At 44.5% G+C, this 18084-nt stretch overlaps 1 protein-coding gene across 1 annotated transcript in view; it reads left to right on the forward strand.

Moving 5' to 3' along the window:
* FAF1 (Fas associated factor 1) overlaps positions 1 to 15226 on the forward strand; it is a 496086-nt gene extending 480860 nt beyond the window's left edge. The window contains exon 19 of the mRNA XM_066269224.1: positions 14970 to 15226. Within this exon, the coding sequence (XP_066125321.1) occupies positions 14970 to 15053 (84 nt within the window). The 3' untranslated portion in view covers positions 15054 to 15226. The remainder of the gene's footprint in view (positions 1 to 14969) is intronic.
* The last annotated feature ends 2858 nt before the right edge of the window (positions 15227 to 18084 follow it).

Raw genomic sequence — 18084 nt, forward strand, 5'->3', positions numbered from 1 at the left:
TCAGTAAAATGATGAGAGTGTAGCATATTAGAGTGAGGCACAGAGGAAAGAGATACATGGAGCTGATTGAGACTCTTGGACTGAGGGAGGTGTTTAGCTCCCCCACTGCCCTTTTCCCTATTGTAGTCCTTTACTGTTCTGAATTGCAGTGGGTGGATTTCCTGCATTGTCTGCACCTGCTTTACAGCCTACTGCCCTTGAGTGCAGAGATGGTGCCTCTTTATAAAGTGTTGATCTCAGTGTCTAGCACAGTTTCTGACATAGTAAACATTCAGGAAATACTTGTTTAGTAAATAAATGAAAAGAAAAAATACTCCTACCTATTCATGAGTCTACTATTTTTGCTTTTGTATTTTCTATCTCACTGGGCAGAAACTTATGGTACCCTTGAGGATAGGCAGGAGAGAGGCCACATTATAGTGACATTCACCGTCACGTATTCCTGGTTTTCCACCTTTCCTCCTTCCTCCTCCACTCCCCCCATAGTCATGGAAGAAAACTCCAAAGTCGGATGTACAGGTGTTTTTTTAATAACCATTTTATTGTCAGCCTCCACCTCCAGCAGAACATTCTTAGAGGAATGACATAGTGGGAAGGGGACTAAGGTGAGAGCCAGGCATCCTGGGGCAGAATTTTGATTTTCCAGCCATTTTGTTGTATGATCGATCTCATGCAAGGTACATGCTTCTCTGGGTCTTGTTTTCCTCTTCTGAAATATAAAGAGATTAAAGCAAGTGCTTTCTAAACCTCTCAGCTCTGATACTATGTGATTCTATGATTAAATGACCTGGATATAGAAAATACCTGCCTCACTGACAAATCTCTTCTGAGAGCTAGAACAAAACCTTTGGCTTCTTGGTCCTGGTGGCTTTACTTAATGACATCTTCTCCTACACCTTTTATATGAGAATGTCTCTGTCCCAGGCAGTTTATGAGGACTTAGCTTTTATTTACTGTAGCTGGAGGCTCCTATAAGCTGGAGCTTTGACAATATTTTACATTATTTATCTGAGCCAGAGCTTAGGATCAGGTGGCAGTTAAGTCACTTAAGGTTATCCAAATGCACTGAAAATGTTGCTTAATAATTCAGAACCAGTTTTCTCTATTTAGAGTATTAAGTTTTTAAATCCTTCTAATTAGCCAATTCCAACAGCAGTTTAGGGAAAAATATGTCCCTTCTGAAAGGGCAACTGATGCAAACTTACTGTCAGTCCCAGTGTCTGTGCAGCAGGACTGACTAAGGCAAGGGCCGGAGAGAGCCAGGGGACCTGCTGGGATGACCTGCTAATACATAGTATCTGCTCATAGTAACAGTTCTGCCTGTTGTAGAGGTGAGGCTGAGGGAAGAGGTCTAGGGATACATCTCCTCTCCACTCCCTTTCTTTGGCTTGGGGAAGGGTCTAGTGAGTAGTGGGGTGCCTCCTCTCAGCTAGTCAGTAGGTAGTCTTTCAGTAAACATCCATTGAATTCAAGCTGTTTCCAGCAGTGGAGTAGGCCCTGGGGATATAAAGCCAGTGAGATCTTATTATATATATGCCCTCAGAACTCACCCTAACTGAGAGACAGACTCATAGACAAGCAATTGCAGAATAACCTGAGACATACAGATGGATAACTCAGTGTGAGACTGTAGCTGACCTTTACGTTAGATCTTCCAGAAATGCATTGCCTTGCCTGGTCAAGTGCTGTTTAAGCAAACAACCTTGTTGATATTACCAGTGCCTCCATTTCAGTTTGAACAGTGACCTTCAATCTGCCAGCAGACCTTGGCTGCCACCTTGTCTGAGGATCCTAAGGTAAAACAAAGGTATCAATGCAGCAAACGTGAATCGACCACATCAGGGCAGTGGATTAGGCACGTGAGGGAGAGCCCACAGTGAACATACACGGCCCCTGTGTTTCAGGAGTGACTGGGAGAAGAAGATACCACTTCTGATTACCTCTGTTAGAAGGAACAGGAGAGATCATTTGGGCTCTGTCGCTTAAACTCTGCCTGGTTTTATGGATGAAGCAGCATTTGAGCTGGTCCTTGAAGGATATGTAAATTTTCAACAGGGAATGAAGAACAGTCAAGTAGGGAGAACAACAAAAGCAAAGATTCAGGTAAGAAAGGCACCAGGCATATTTGGGGGATAGCAAACTGCTCTGATTGGCTGCAGCATGAAGTCCGTGAGGGGATAGTATTTAGAGAAGGAATGTTGGGGCCAAGCCATGACCACTCTTTCAAAAAGTTTAGGCCTAGGTATCACTTACATGATGTATTTTTTTTTCAAAATGAAATAGAATAAACATCTATTTTGCAACTGAACTCTAAAATGTTGTTAGTAAAGGCTTGCTCTGTATTTTTATATGTTCAATGATAGTCAACATTCTCTGGTCTGATCATTTATTCAACAAGCCTTTATTGAGGGTATATAATATACCAGGTTCTTTACTAGAAGCTGGAAATACAGAAACAGGAAACACACAGTTCCTGTCTTTAAGTTACTCGAAAGTGACTTGTCCGAGATCACACAGGTAGTCCAAAGAAGAATGCTGGGGTTTGGGCCAGGTTTGCAATCTCCCGGAGGATGTGTGTTCCCATCTCTCCTCCACTGCTCTAAGCCCTGACCCTCTCTGGGCACAGAGAGCAAGCTGATAGAAAGTGGGTGTGCAGAAGTCTGGCCAGAGGAAATACACATTGCTATCCATTTTCAAGTACCACTTCCTTAGCATCTTTTCTCCTAAATTCTCTTGTTTCTCATCATGGTACTTGTCCTTAAATCCAGGAGAGAGTTTGGGAGTTACTGGTACAAGTTTGGTATTGTACTGGTGCCTGCTGGACCAGCCTTCAAAGAAAACACTGGTTCTGTTCACGATTCTTGCCTTCCAGTTTCATAAGCTTTTGGGCAGATGAAATGTAATAAGAAAATAGCTCCGAGAAAGCCTTGGTAACATTTAAGATAGTGAGCATGCTGCATCTGGTAACTAGAAAATTTAATGATCTCCTGCTGTTTTGGTAATTGGATAAGTAAATACATCAGAATAAATCACACCGGCAAGTCTTTTGTATGTCGTTAGGGACTCAACTCTTTTAACTCCTGTTCAAAGCTCCAGCTCTTGCGTGGTGTTTGCGTGCAGTTACATACGCACCAGCTCTGTGGCCCTGCTGGAGTATTAAATGCTTCCACAGTGCTCACTTGCTCCCTAGCCACTCTGCCTGAAGAGCACCTTGAGCATGCCACTCCAGGATTCTCTGAAGCCAGGGAGTTTACATTTAATAAGACATTCAAGCCCTTCATGATCTGTCTCCAGACTGTCTTTTCAGCCTTGCCTTCCATTATGGATGTGCTATGAACCTTGCCAGAAACACCACCCATTTACATATTGGGAAAATGAGGTCAAAGCAAAGGGGCCTATCCTGTTGCCCTAAGGAACGACTTAAGAATTTTAAGTAGAAGAGAGACAGGATCAGATATTTTATTTAACTTACCAGTGGCAGTGTGAAGGAGACCTGAAGAGAAATGGTCTGTTAGAGCCTATTAATTGTTTAGTAATGTCACCAGCTTACAGATGGGAAATGTGAGTCTTCTGGAGGTTAAATGACTTGCTCAAGAGCATACATGCAAAACTGGGATTCAAAACCGGCCAGTGTTCTTTCTGTCTGCCTCCTAAGTAGGACTTACTTACTCCATGCCTAGTGACAAAGCTCTGCTCAGGCAGTCATCAGAATTGCTTGGGTTTTTAAGATGAGGTAGCTGTTCTGAACCTAGCCAATTAAGAAGCTTCTCTCCAAACACAGTGGTTAGTGTTGTGCACCAATCTTTTTTATACAAGAACCTGGCCACCTTCTATGGTAACAGCCTCTGAAAGTGAGGTATGTTCCCTAGGATAGTGCTTCCCAGCCTTTTCCAAATCACTGCACACATTGAAAAATGTCTGTGTGCCTAGGTTGCTCAGAACTGTCTAGAACACAGCTCTAGCATAGGAAAGAAGAATCCAGATTTGGTCCCAGATCTGCCAGGAATGCTCAGGTAAATTCTTTCCATTGACTAGGCTTTTCTGTCCCCATCTGTTACAGACAGGACCTCTAAAGACCCCCTCCAGCTCTACAGTCACTAAGTCTGTGATAATTGAGGAGCTAGTTGGTGAAATTTGCCCAAATGCTTCAGGTAGTGATATACTCTATTACGGGGGGATACGTGCTTCAGCTATGTGAAGGGGACCATTCTTTTAAGCAGGAGACTTAGAATAAATAGTCCAATGTGTGACTATGGCACTAAAATGATATAGTGTGGTGGTTAAGGATACTCTCGAGCCAGACCTAGTTTCAAATCTTTGCACTACCACTTCCTGCCTATGCAATCTTAGGTTGTATAAACTCTCTGAACTTCTATTCCTCATTTTTAAAGTGGAGGTAGTAGTACTTCCCTCATAAGGTTGTGTAGTACTTATAGTGAACAGTTAGCACCTAGTAAGCTCCCAATGAATGTTAACTGTCATTATCATTATTATAATGTGATAAATGACAGGTCAGCCTACAAGAACAATTCTCATTCCTTGGTCACTTTAGTCTTCCTTGTTCTTCCTTTAAATTTTCATTCATTCTGCCTTCTTCCCACCTAAAAAAAAAATGTCAAGGAAAGAAAATGTGCTGTAGGCACTCTGTGCTTTGCAGCGACAGAAGCCCACCCAGCCTCGCTCTCTAGCAGCCTTGTTGTTCTAGCACAGTTTAATGTGGAGCACCTGTCACTGTTGCCTGGAAACCCTCACTGCAGGACCACTTCTTTTCTGTGATCCAATGAGACATTGGTCCAGAAATTACTCAGGAAGCTAGAATGAAAATAGCCATAGAGTAGTCCCATAGTGGACCCTTCTAGTCTGGAAGTTCCTTTTTTGGGTTTCATTACCACCTGCAGCAATTGCAGAGGAGAATTTGCTAGGAGCTACCGCTGATTTTGTGGATGGTGATGATGGTGACAACAACGATGATAATGATGATTATAATCCCTTATGTTTGCAAAAGACTTTATAATTACAAAAGCCTTTACACCCTGATCAGCCCATGACCAGCAGTTCAGCTCTTACATTCTCTCTCTGATACTTTGTGGGTATAACGTCCTTCTTTAGGGATTCCCAGTTCATCAAAAGGAGTTTAAAGAAAATGGGCAATTAGTGACTAGGACCAAGGTGACAGTAACAAAAGATAACCTATAGGGAACAATAAAACCCATACCACAACAGGAACATGAGCCACACAACACAGCTCAGAGTGCCTGCTTTCTCAATGCCCGAGGGAAAGCCAGCTAGTCACATTAACTGTCTGTTTCGAAGTAGGATCAGAGGTTAAGGGGCAACGAGGGGCAGTGCTGGGAACTCACAAACCCGGGTGCACATTCTGGCCTCATCTTTCTAGTTGTGTAATCTCGGGCAAGTCCCTTAATCATTTTTGATCTCAGAGAATTCATCTATAAAATGGGAATAACAGGAGTACTTATCTCATACAGGTGTTGCAATCATTTAACTAGATAATATATATAGAACAACTAGTATAGTGCTTGGTACTTAAAGTATCAAAGAAATTGTAACTTTGTTGGTATGACATTATTTATTTTTAAACTTGTCATATTTAATAGGCATGTTTGTTAATGAGGTACTAACAGAATAGGTTACTCATAGCATACCAAAAGGATTAGTTATTCCTCAAGTTCAAAGTAAATGCTAATTTTTAACAAAACCAAAAGCAGATATATTCAGCTTGACTGTGATCTGGGAATTTGCCTATGTAGCTTTTGTGCTGTCTACTAGAATAAGAGTTCAGGCTTTGAAATGAAAAGATCTGAGTTCAAATGTTAGCGCCACCAGTTCTAGTTGTATGGCTGCGTACAAGTAATGTTCCTACTATTTGGGTGGCAGTGTTCTCACCTGTGAAAATGAGGGTCAACCAGCCCACCCTCCTAGGAGAGCTCTGAAGGTTAGGTACTGTGGGAAAGTGCTTTGAAAGCTGTAAAATAATAGTCACTATTATTACATACACAGATTTTTCAGAAAGGAGATCATTAGCACATTCATTTTGTGTTCAAATAACTTGGGTTTAAAGAAGCATCTCTTGGCCCTGGCCAGCTGGCTTAGCAGTAGAGCATCAGCCTGGCATGTGGAAGTCCCGGGTTTGATTCCCGGTCAGGGCCCACCTGCTTCTCCACCCTTCCCCCTCTCCTTTCTGTCTAGCTCTCTCTTCCCCTCCTGCAGCCAAGGCTCCATTGGAGCAAAGTTGGCCCAGACGCTGAGGATGGTTCCATGGCCTCCGCCTCAGGTGCTAGAATGGCTCCGATTGCAGAGGAGCAATGCCCCAGAGGGGCTGAGCATCGCCCCCTGGTGGGCATGCTGGGTGGATCCTGGTCAGGCGCATGAGGGAGTGTGTCTGTCTGCCTCCCCACCCCCCCCACTCCCAGCTTCTCATTTCAGAAAAATACAAAATATATATATGAAGCATCCCTTTAAGAATAAGCTCCATTGTAACTTTATGTTACAGGTGGGAAATGTATTTTTGAATCGATTTATGTCCTGATTGGGGGACTCTCTCATCTTCTAATCAAGGCCAAACAGACTTTGAGAAAAATAGACCTGTAACCCTTGTATCAGATTACATCAAATCATGATTGTTAGTACTATGGGGTACTTGGTGGTTTTAGGACTATTAAATAATATATTTTTACTTAACCTAATTCAAGACTAATTGACTAATTGAAAGACATAGGACTCAGGTGTGGATTAAAATGTCGCCTTTTGGCCCTGGCTGGATAGCTCAGTTGGTTGGAGCATCGTCATGAAATGCAGAGGTGGTCCGTTCTATCCTAGGTCAAGGCACATACAGAAACAGTTTGATGTTTCTGTCTCCCTCTCTCCCCCTTCATCTCTCTGAAATCAGTAAAAAATAAAATACAAAGATATATATCACCTTTGTTACTGAAAAGGATGATCAGAGATTGTGGCTTGGGCAATTGGCTTGCTGATACATTCTCTGCCCCTAAATTTTATTGATCTGCCCACCCAGTTCTTGGCACGGCTGGACCCTGCAGGCCCCTTGTACCTTGTAACAGGAGGGCAAGTTGGTTCCAGAAAAGGGAAGGAAATGGGCTGAGTTCGGATTCTTCTTCCTCCCTCACTAACAGACAGATCTCACCCCATGTGAGCAACAAGGAGAGTATCCAGAGGTCCCTCCACATGGCAGCACGAATATGAAATAAATGTTTCATGGGTTATAAGTTTTGCCTTGTTTAATCCTCACAACAACTCTGGATGGCAAAACCAGTCTCAGTTTTATAAATAAAGAAAAACCAGTGAACCAGAAGGTTAAGTAACTTACCCGTGGTTATCAGCTAGCTAGGAGGTTATAGCAATGGGACTCCATCCCACATCTCCCTCCCTAGATTACACTTTTACCATTCCAACCATCGGGAAGCTCACGCCATACAGGGGACATCTACTAGACATAAAGAAGGCATTGAGCCATAACACCTTCCATATGTCAAGTTCTGTGATGGCTATTTTAGCCCCTACAACAACCCTTTCACCCAGTGGGACGGGAAACTGGAGCTCAGAGCATCTTACTGATGTGGCTAAGAGCTGGAATTTGAACCCAAGTGCTTCTGTTTCCAAGCCCAGCTGTAGCCCAGTTAATTCTATTGAGTCACTGTCCCCGCACTTTTAAAAATGTAAAAATTAAAACGTAGAGGATAAAAGTGATGTCCATAGTTGCACCACAAGAACCAGCACTGGAACCCATACATCCGGCCCTTTACATCCCGACATCAGATAGTGTATAGCCCCTGCAGTCGGTACAATGGAGTATGGAGGAAGGAGAGCCTGCTGAAGTCTGAACGATGAGACGGACGATTTGTAGGGGGATATGGTCCATAACTGCAGGGCTGGATTTCCTCATCCCTGTGGATGTTGATTGTGTCTGTGTGGTGTGTATCTGATGGAGAGGATGGGACCTGGTTGTCATTCACATGGGGGTAGGGAGAGATGGAAGGGGTATGGATGAGATTCTAGTGTGTTCTCTGCGTGGGCTACAAGGGGTTTGTAAATTTCCTGCCAGTGTGGCAAAGGGTTGCTCCTGGGGTCGGTTGTGCAGGGCCCTCTCTGCTCACAGAGCTGCCAGCACACCGTCCAGAAAGGGACTGTGAAATCACCAGAGGGGAGCAGGCAAATACGAGAGGAAATGTGAGAACAAAGCTTTTCTCCTCTTGAAAATGCTGTAACTTTTTGAAATCAAATTTTACTCTAAAAGCAAGAATACATTTTGAGAAAGCATTGATGATTTATTGCTGCCCAGTTACACTGAACCTGAACTGAAGGCTGTAACTCATGGAGTGAGAGAGAACCCTGTCAGGCCCCTGTGGGAGGTGGGGGCATTATAGTGGAAATAGTGAGGAAACAAGTAAGAAGGCCCAGGTTCTGCCCCTGCCCCTACCTCTGCCCCTGCCAGGTATGGTATGTGTGAAACCCAGTCTCTGGGTCTGGTTTCCTCATCTGCAGAGTGAGGCCAATTCCCACAGCAGGATTTCCCAGTGTGACTACAGTGCATTAGCCCACACTCTATTAAAATACATTGAGAACCTGAAAAAAAAATTCAACCTAGTATGTTTTTTAACACCTTTTTTTTCTTGGCACAGTTTTAGGTATATAGCAAAATTAAGCAGAAAGTACAGAGAGCTCTCATATAACCACATTCCCACACATGCACAGCCTCCCCTGTCATCGACATCCTCCATCAGAATGGTACATTTATTACAGTCAATGAACCTACAGTGGCATCATAATCATAGTTTACATTAGGGTTCATTCTTGGCGTTGTGTATTCCATGGGTTTGGACTAATGTATAATGGTGAATATCTGTCATTGTAGTATCATGCAGAGGGTTTTCACTGTCCTAAACATCCTCTGTGCTCTTCCTTTTCATCTCTCCCTGACAAATAGTGTTTGGGAGTTTTTTCTTTTACTATTTCCCTAATTTTACCTATTCCAGAATGTCAAATAGTTGGAATCATACTATATGTAGCCTTTTCAGATTGGCTTCTTAGTAATACGCATTTAAGGTTCCTCTGGCTTTCGGTAGCTTGATAGCTCATTTCTTGTTAGCACTTCTTGGTTGCTTTCAGGTTTTGGTAATTATGAATAAAAGTGCCATAAACATCTGTGTGCATGTTTTTGTGTGAACGTACATTTTTAGCTCCTTTAGGTAAATACTAAGGACTATGATTACTGGATTGTCTAGTAAGAATATGGTTCTTTGTGTAAGAAACCACCAAACTGTCTTCCAAAATAGCAATGTCATTGTGCATTTCCAAGAGCAGTGGTTGAGTTCCCATTGCTCTGTCCCCTCACCAGCATTCCGTGCTGTCAGTTCCGGATGGATCTTGACCATTCTAATAGGTATGTGGTGGATCTCAGTTTTAATTTGCATTTCCTGGTGGCGTCTGATCTGGAGCATCTTTTCATATGCTTGCCATTTATCTGTCTTTGGAGAGGTGTCTTTCAGGTCTTTGGCCCACATTTTAATTCAGTTGTTTTGTTATTGAGTTTTAAGAGTTGTTTGTATATTTTGGATAATAGTTCTTTATCAGGTGTGCCTTTTGCAAATATTTTACCAGAGTCTGTTGACAGTGTCTCTTCTTTTTTTTTTTTTTTTTTTTTTGCATTTTTCTGAAGCTGGAAACAGGGAGAGACAGTCACACAGACTCCCGCATGCGCCTGACCGGGATCCACCCGGCACGCCCACCATGGGGCGAAGCTCTGCTCACCAGGGGGCGATGCTCTGCCCATCCTGGGCGTCGCCATGTTGCGACCAGAGCCACTCTAGTGCCTGAGGCAGAGGCCACAGAGCCATCCCCAGCGCCCAGGCCATCTTTGCTCCAATGGGCCTTGACTGTGGGAGGGGAGGAGAGAGACAGAGAGGAAGGCGCGGCGAAGGGGTGGAGAAGCAAATGGGCGCTTCTCCTGTGTGCCCTGGCCGGGAATCGAACCCGGGTCCTCCGCACACTAGGCCGACGCTCTACCGCTGAGCCAACCGGCCAGGGGATAGTGTCTCTTCTTGATGGTGTGTTTCACAGAGCAGAAATTTTTAATTTTAATGAAGTTCAGTTTGTCAATTATTTCTGTCATGGATTATACCTTTCATACAGTATCTAAAAAGTCATCACCATCTCCAAGGCCATTTAAGTTTTTCCCTATGTTATCGTTAGTTTTATATATAGATTTGTGTTTTACATTTTGAGTTAATTTTTATAAAGGGTGTAAGGTCTGCATCTAGATTTATTTATTTGCATGTGGATGTTCAGTTGTTCACCATTTTTTGAACCTAGAATTTTCCTAAAAGTGAAAATATTAGATCCAGACTTTCCTTTATTCAACTGCAAACTAAAAGCATTTCTTTAACAAAATTAAGAAAAGTAAAAATTGTTGATAATAATACTTAGCCTACATGATTGTGAATTAATGGTTATATAAATATCTTACAAACTATAGAACATTATGCATGAATCGCTGCTACTGTAATTTTTTGTATCACTCAGCTCCTGCCTTCAAGTAGCTCCCAGCCTACTAGTAGTATGATATTTATGCTCAGATTTTTTTGGGTTTTGGGGGGGGGGGTTTGAGTGAGAAGCAGAATGGTGTGACCCGAAAGAATCCTAAAATAGAAGTCAGAAACTCTGGGGCAGACTATGGCATCCGCACCTTACCAGCTGTGTGACCTGGGCCAAGTCACTTGACCTCCCTGAGCCTCAGGTTGCCCACCTGTGAAATGAGGGGGCTGGACTGTTTGGCATTGTATTAATAGTGAGAAAATATATGCATTCAAGTTTCCCAGGTATAATGAAGAAAGTGTTAAGATGGGTGAATTTCATTTTCTAACATAAACAAAGTCAGGCCATCCCTCTTCTCTGAGAAGACCCTTCTTCACGCGAGGAATCCCAAAGGTGGGTTTCTCTGTTGATTTAGAGTCAATAATTCAGTAAAGTCCCAAGTAAATGGCAGAACACAAGCTCAAATTGGGTTTTTGTATTTGTATTTTGTAAACATTTCAGGATTTTTTCTCGCCCCTTTACCTTTTGCCATTCTTGAAATGTAGATCTTATATCCTGGAAGCTTGGTTAGAAACAACTCAGATCATCTTATCCAGCTTCTTTCTCCGTGTGGCTCTGCTCTTAGCAACACTCTGGCAGAAGAGTCATAGTTAAGCATGGATTTCCAAGCTAGGTTGCCTTGACTCACATCTTGCTCTGCCTTAATAGCTTTGAGACCTTGGGCAAGTTAGTTCCATGGCAGAGTTCTTTCATCTGTACAATGGGAATAATAATTATTCTTACCTCAGATAACCTACCCCAGAAGGTTATTATGAAAATTATTTTTTAAATGTAAATTGCTTGGAATATGCCTGGTACAAAATAAATGCTCAATAAATGTTAGCTGTTACTATCATCATCATCATCATGCTCTTCAAATTTGAATACTCTAATTGAATACTTCTAGAGACATTAAAGAGTAAGTCACCTTCCTACCCTAAGGGAGCCTGTTGACATGTTGGCCAGAATGTTTCTGGCCATCATGTGCTTTGGAGTCAGACTGAGTTTGAAATTTTATTCTGTCTGCAACCTTGGGTGAGATAAGTCTTGGTATTAGACTATAAAATGGCAATAATAACACCAACTTCACTTGGTGTTTGGAGGACTAGATAAGGTACAACACATACAGCAGTTAGCATGATTCCAGCATGGTAGGCACTCAATAAATGGTAGCTACTGCGATGATGATGATGATGATGATGATGATGGTGAAGAAGAAGATGAAGAAGAACAAGAAGAACAAGAACAAGAAGAAAATAAAGGACAGAAGGAAAAGGAAAAAAGGTAGAAGACGCAGAAGTAGCCACAGCAGCACCTGCTGCTATGTTAGTTCTTCCTGACCAGCTGAGTTCATTTCTTTGCTACTTTACCTCATTGATCCCAGCTCTCCCCACTGAGCTGCACAGAATACGTCTGCTGTCTCCTTGTCAGTCCTTCGGATGTTCACAGAGGGCTGGCACAGCCCCTGCCTGTCACTGTGGCAGCACAACCACAACTTCCAGCACCCTCTCTCCAGGGAGACACCTCCCACTCCCAGCATTTCTCAGAGAACATGGTTCTTAGGACTTTCCTGCCAGGAGGTCCCTCCGGGCATGCTCCACATCCTTCCTTCCAGAGCACGGCAGCATGCTTTCACAATATGGCCACTGTTTTTGCTAGAATGAAGCATGATGTCCTACATCCCCCAGGTTCCCACAGTCTCTTTGTCCACACCAGGCAAATGAAAATGGAAATAAAGATTGTCCTGTTTGTTTTGAAATTTCTGTCTGAAATGACCTTCAGAGAAAAAAAAATTGCTATGATATGGGGCACTAGGTCAGGCAGCCCCAACACAGCCATGTTCGCTGTGAAGCAGTCCAATGTGGCCCAAGCCCCGTGGCAGCTGTAGAAGGGGTCATACATATTGAGGCAGCACCCTGTCAGGGGCAGGGAGTACTTGCTGGGCGTTGGAGGAGAAGTAAGAAGGTGCAGGTGTGAGCTCCAGGAGGTTTTAGAGAAAGCGCTCCAGCATTGAGGTTAGACAACACTCCAGCCAGTAATGGCTACTGCCCACTGAACACTTCCTGGCATGGGCACCGTGCCAGAGTCTTCACCAGCATCATTCCATTTTAGCATCACAGCAACCTCTAAAGGAGAAACTGTGATTATTCCCCTCATACAGATGAGAAAACTGAGGCTCACTGGTGTATAACTTTTTCAAGGTGATAGGGGTAGTTAGTGAGAGCTGGGATTTGAATCTAGGTTTGCCTCATTTTGTTTATCCATTGTACTGCATAGGCAGAACCTTGCCATCCATGTGGCTTTAAATAAATAGCAACCATTTTTATCATTTCTACCTACTCTGAATAGTTTTTCTAGGAATTAAATGGAATAACGTATTTAAAGTGTCTGGCATGTAATAAATGTTCAAGAAATTTCTCCCTCACATCCCAGCTCTCCCACTTAAAGTAACAAGGAAAATCACAACTTTTTCTGGACTTAATTTTCTATGTATAAACTAGGTGTATTTTCTGAACCTCGAACCTTGCATGTTGACAAGTCAGGCAGGGTTCACTTGGGCCTGGGGCTCCAGCCTCCCGGCCTCTTTGTAGCATCTTTCCGCCAGTACACACAGCCCTGGAACAGTTATGATTATGGTTTCTCCCAGCAAGCGTCATATTTACAAACCACAAATAACAAAGCAGAAGATGCCGGAAGAGCTCTGGCATGTTAATTAAGAACAATAGCGGAAGCAGCTGGGCAGAAAATGCCAGTGAGTCAGAAGCAGAGGTAGCATAGCCATTTGTTGACAGAAGCCAGCGGAGTTGTACGTTAATTGGGGAACTAGGTAAACATTTGCCAGCAGCTTGCCCCCCAGTGCATTGGAAGATGGACAGTAGGCTGGGCCCTCCCCACCGCCTCGCCTGCCCATCTGCCCAGAACCCAAGAGATACCAGTAGCACAGCTTTGCTCTGGGTCCCATAGGCAGAGAGGATTCTAGAGGTGGATGTGTCTCCTTAAATGACCCTCCTGGGCATCCAAGTTTCCATCTGGATACAGCTGAAGATAGTGTTCCTCCTTCAGCTCACCAGCCTGCCTGTGACTTGTGGCCCTCCAGGACCCCCCTCTTGTCAGCTAGAAGATAGTGGAGCCATCCTATTAGGTGTGGCTTGAGTAGAGCATAGGTCAAGATTGCCTGCTGTGGTCTCTGCCCATGAGCCCAGAGCTCCTGTATTCGACAGAGCGCACTGCCCAGCCCCTCTCACACACACTTGGGGCTGCCCACTTATTGGTGTCCATCTACACAGTTTCTCACACACACAGCAGCCATTGTTGAATGCCGGCTCTGTGCCAGACACTGTGCTAATTATATATCTTTTCTCATTTAATCCTCGCATCATTCCTGCAAGATTGATACTAACTCCAAAGCCACAAAGCTAATAGCCAACACAGCTGTGATTTAAACCAGAATCTTTCTGATTCCAAAGCCCATTGTCCTTTCCACTAAACCAGTATTGCTCATCGTTTTAAAATTCATGATCCCTTTTGTTAAAGAGGAAGTATTTGTTTCTTTCACTCTCCAATTTAGAAAATGTCCACGTCCCATCCCTGCCCCAGCCCAGGAGGTCAGAACCCTAATTTAGGTTCCCTGTGTGATTAGCATATCCCAACCGAGCCACGATTCTGTCTAGCTTTACTCTCTATAGTTCATATTATAAAATGTTTTTTTAATTTCTAAAATGTCATTATGTTATGACATTGACTAATTTTGTCAGACTAAACAGCCACACACACACGCCCAGCAAGATGATTATGACAAGCCTCCCTGAGGAATCTCCCCGGCAGCGGAGGGATTCATCTTGGTCACGGTGGAGTGGGTGGAGTGGATGGAGTGGGCATCCTAGGGTTTATTACAGGTGGGTTTAGCAGGGAGATGAGCCCTGAAGACTTAATTCTTAGACAAGCAGAAAAGACCCTCCCTGCTGTGTCAGGAGTTAACCAGGAGAGGTCCTCACAAACGCCTCTTGGTTGGTAACCAGCAGCTTTTCCTGTTCTGCTGGCCAGGCTGAGCTGAACAGGAGGCAGCAAACCTCCACCTGCCCAGGAAGAGGTTCCGTCTCCTGAACTTAGGCCTTGAGGCCAAATGCCAGTTCTTCCACTGAACTGGGAGACTTGACCTCTCTGAGGCCTGGTTTCCTTGTTTATACAATGAGAATAACAACACCTACCTTCCAGGGCTATTTTGAGGATGGGATAAAGAAAATGTTCATGCCCACACATACTAGGCTCCGAAAGCAGTGTGCATGGATAGGGTCTGAATGTCACGTGGAGAAAACAGTGCTTGTTCCAGTCTTTTGAATGTGTGTTTTCTTTCCTTTTAGATAACCCAGCTGGACCCAAATAAATCATTAATGGAGGTAAAGTTGTTCCCTCAAGAAACCCTTTTCCTCGAAGCGAAAGAGTGAACACAGCCCAGCAGTGGAACCAGCCATTCCTTGACAAGCCGGAGGCCTGCATCAAGAGAAGGGCTCTTTGCCAACCCACCTACACGCTCGTCTCACTGAATTCAATGTCACACTTCTGCCTCTTGCAAGATTGCTGGAAAAAGTAATAATAAACATAGCTACTTAAAATGTCCCATCCACGAGTATATGTTCCCAACCCTCACAGAGAATTACAACTCTGCCCCTCCCGTGTCCCTTCCCTCACCCTCGTTCAGTGGCTCCTGCACTGTGCAGTGCGTGTGGTCACACAGTAGGGTTTATACTTCTCCAGCGCCCATCTTCTCCCCACTGTGTCCTAGGACACCAGGCTGCTGTGCATTGATATGTCTCATTGAGCCAGGGCTCATACACCTCTGCCTTTTTATTTTCATAACTGGATTTCTACTTTGTCGCCTAATTTTAAGAGGTAGGGGGGAAAATCAAATGGGACTTCTTGGCCTGGAGATAAAACATTATTTTAGGGGGGAAAACATATCATTTTTGGTGGTACTTTCTGACCTCTTTTACTAAGATGTAAGGTTGTGTTTGAGGACTGCATTTGACACATATGCAAGATATTTATTTACTGCTGCTGCCGTGGGTGTTCGGTTCCATCTCGGAGGCGTTTGCCGTTCCATTGCAGCGAGGGAAACAGTTGAAGCACACCGTGTGAATGTTGAGATAGCGTCCAGGGGACCAGTGCCAGGACGTCGGTGTCTGGCCCGGCTGCAGGAAGCTACAGTTAGGTTTGCATCTGGGCACTTGGAACCCCACGGATACCAGCGCCCAGCCTGCTGGTCCTTCAGTGTGCAATGAATACAATCCCTCCTGTGTTTCTTTCCCTCTTTCCTTCACTAATGTGGACCTTGTCACTTCGTGGTTAAGCCCCTTGTCTATCATTAGAGTCAAATCAGAATCGCCAAGCTGCAGCTTGGACTGTGAGACCAGCTATAATAAGGAATTTGTTCCACTTGTTATCCTTTTAATGTTTTAATATTAGATATTGAGCTCCCATCACAAATGAAAGGGATCTCAGTCAATGGCTGAAAATTCTGATTTCATGTATTTAAGAAAGCAAACCTGGGCGCTCGGCTCAGAAGACATGTTGCCTGAACCCACATATCATAATTTGGGGATGATTTAGTATATGTGGACTTTTGTTAATCTATGGATTTGAGGTTTAGAGTTCAGTTCATGGAAGTGCTGTTTATACCTTCACTGACAATGATTTCTTTTGAGCTGTGGAGTGTTTCTCCTTATCTGTTGGGATCCTGATTTGACGTTTTGTACTTGTTCAAAAGAGAGTTTAAGTACTGAGTTTTTTGCCCTGGCACAAGCCACGGTGTTAACAGAAGATTAACCAAGGCAGAGGGAAAATGACCAGAGATCCGCCTGGTTATTTTTTCTCTGCACTGAAGTGGGCATTGGCCAAGAAAATTCCATCTGTGTCTCTTTTCTGATGCCCCAATCAGGTACCTTCCCAGAGCACTCTCTTTAAAAAGAGAGGTATTCCTAACAGACCAGTCTGCGTCTGCCTAGGTGCAGGCCTCCTCTGGCCCAGAGGTCTCTGCAGGACGGCCAGGAGGAAGAGACCCGCTAAGGCTTTCAGCCTGAGCACTTCCTCTCCAGCTCCACTCCACCTTAACCTGTGGCCCGCACGCTGCAGGCGGGCGCACTTGGCACCAGCTCCTCTCCAGGGAGACCTGCTCTGCAGCTGCCATGGGAAGCTACCGCCCCGCCCCGCACTCAGGCCACACTCAGGAACAGCAGCAGGGTGCGGGCGGGCCAGAGGCAGGACTCTGAATTCACTTTCATGTGTATCCTGTTCCATTCGAATTGGGTTTGACACCATCATATTGTTTCCTCTATTGTCTTCACTTCTGTATTCCAATAATATAGACTTTACTCTGAAATTGATTTCATAAAAGTTATTAAATGCTACTTGAATGTGTATGGAGTTCACACACCGTTTTTCAACCCTGTCTTGGAAGGTTCTCCGTGCTCAGTCCCATGAAATCCTTTCCCATAGGCCCCGTTGCTGGGAAAGGCCTCAGGAGGTTCTCACTGCTGACCTGCCCAACCTAGTCTACTGAGCTCCTGCACAGGAGGCCAAAGCAGGTTATGCCTTTTCTTACAAACAGCGTTAAAATGACTAGAAAAACATTAAATGACTTGCTCCCGCCTCCTACCCTTAACCTGCCTGAGGCTTTCCATCAGCCTCCAGACAGCTCTGTGCTCAGTGCCCTGAGGCCCCGTGTTCACAGTGCAGTCCCAGGGCTCCTCGCCGGTCTCACCCTGTTCTGGTCCACGCTTCTGTGTTCCTGGAGTATCACTTGTACACTTGGAGCATTAGTTTGAAGGTGTACGGAAGTATCGCCAGTTTCCCACCGCCCCTTGGAAGGTGCGGTTTGGGGCAGGTTTCTGGTTAGTGGTGCTGTCATGCTCTGGCACCACTATACAGATGGGACACACCGTGTTCTTCCCTGAACTACAGGCATCCAAAGTCTGAGCTGGAGGGGAGCATCTTCTGTAATAGAGAATAGGATTTAGAGTTTTATTAATATTGCTTGGTGATATTAGAAATAGGAGTTTGCAGTTTCATTGTTCCTAGGGTGTGAGAGAGGGTCTTATTGTCTCCATGAGCAGCACCATGGGCTCACTGCCTCCATCCCTCATCCACCTGGTCCCGGGTTCCCTGGGGCGGGATGTGGAATTCTAAGTCCAGGCATAACTCACATAGCTGTCACACTACAGTCTCAGTGACCCTTTCTCATCTCCTTTGATTCTTTATAATGTGTGGTGGGAGACCACACACACTCCAGAGAGCCAGTGCCTTCCAGCTGGAGCCTTGTTGCTGCCACTGGAGGGGAGTAACCTCTCTAAACCTCAGTAACCTAGCCTGACCAGGCGGTGGCGCAGTGGATAGAGCGTCAGACTGAGCGTCAGACTGGGATGCAGAGGACCCAGGTTCAAGACCCCGAGGTCGCCAGCTTGAGCGTGGGCTCATCTGGCT

The sequence above is a fragment of the Saccopteryx bilineata genome, chromosome 3 (assembly GCF_036850765.1).
Source record: "Saccopteryx bilineata isolate mSacBil1 chromosome 3, mSacBil1_pri_phased_curated, whole genome shotgun sequence".
NCBI classification, from domain to species: domain Eukaryota; kingdom Metazoa; phylum Chordata; class Mammalia; order Chiroptera; family Emballonuridae; genus Saccopteryx; species Saccopteryx bilineata.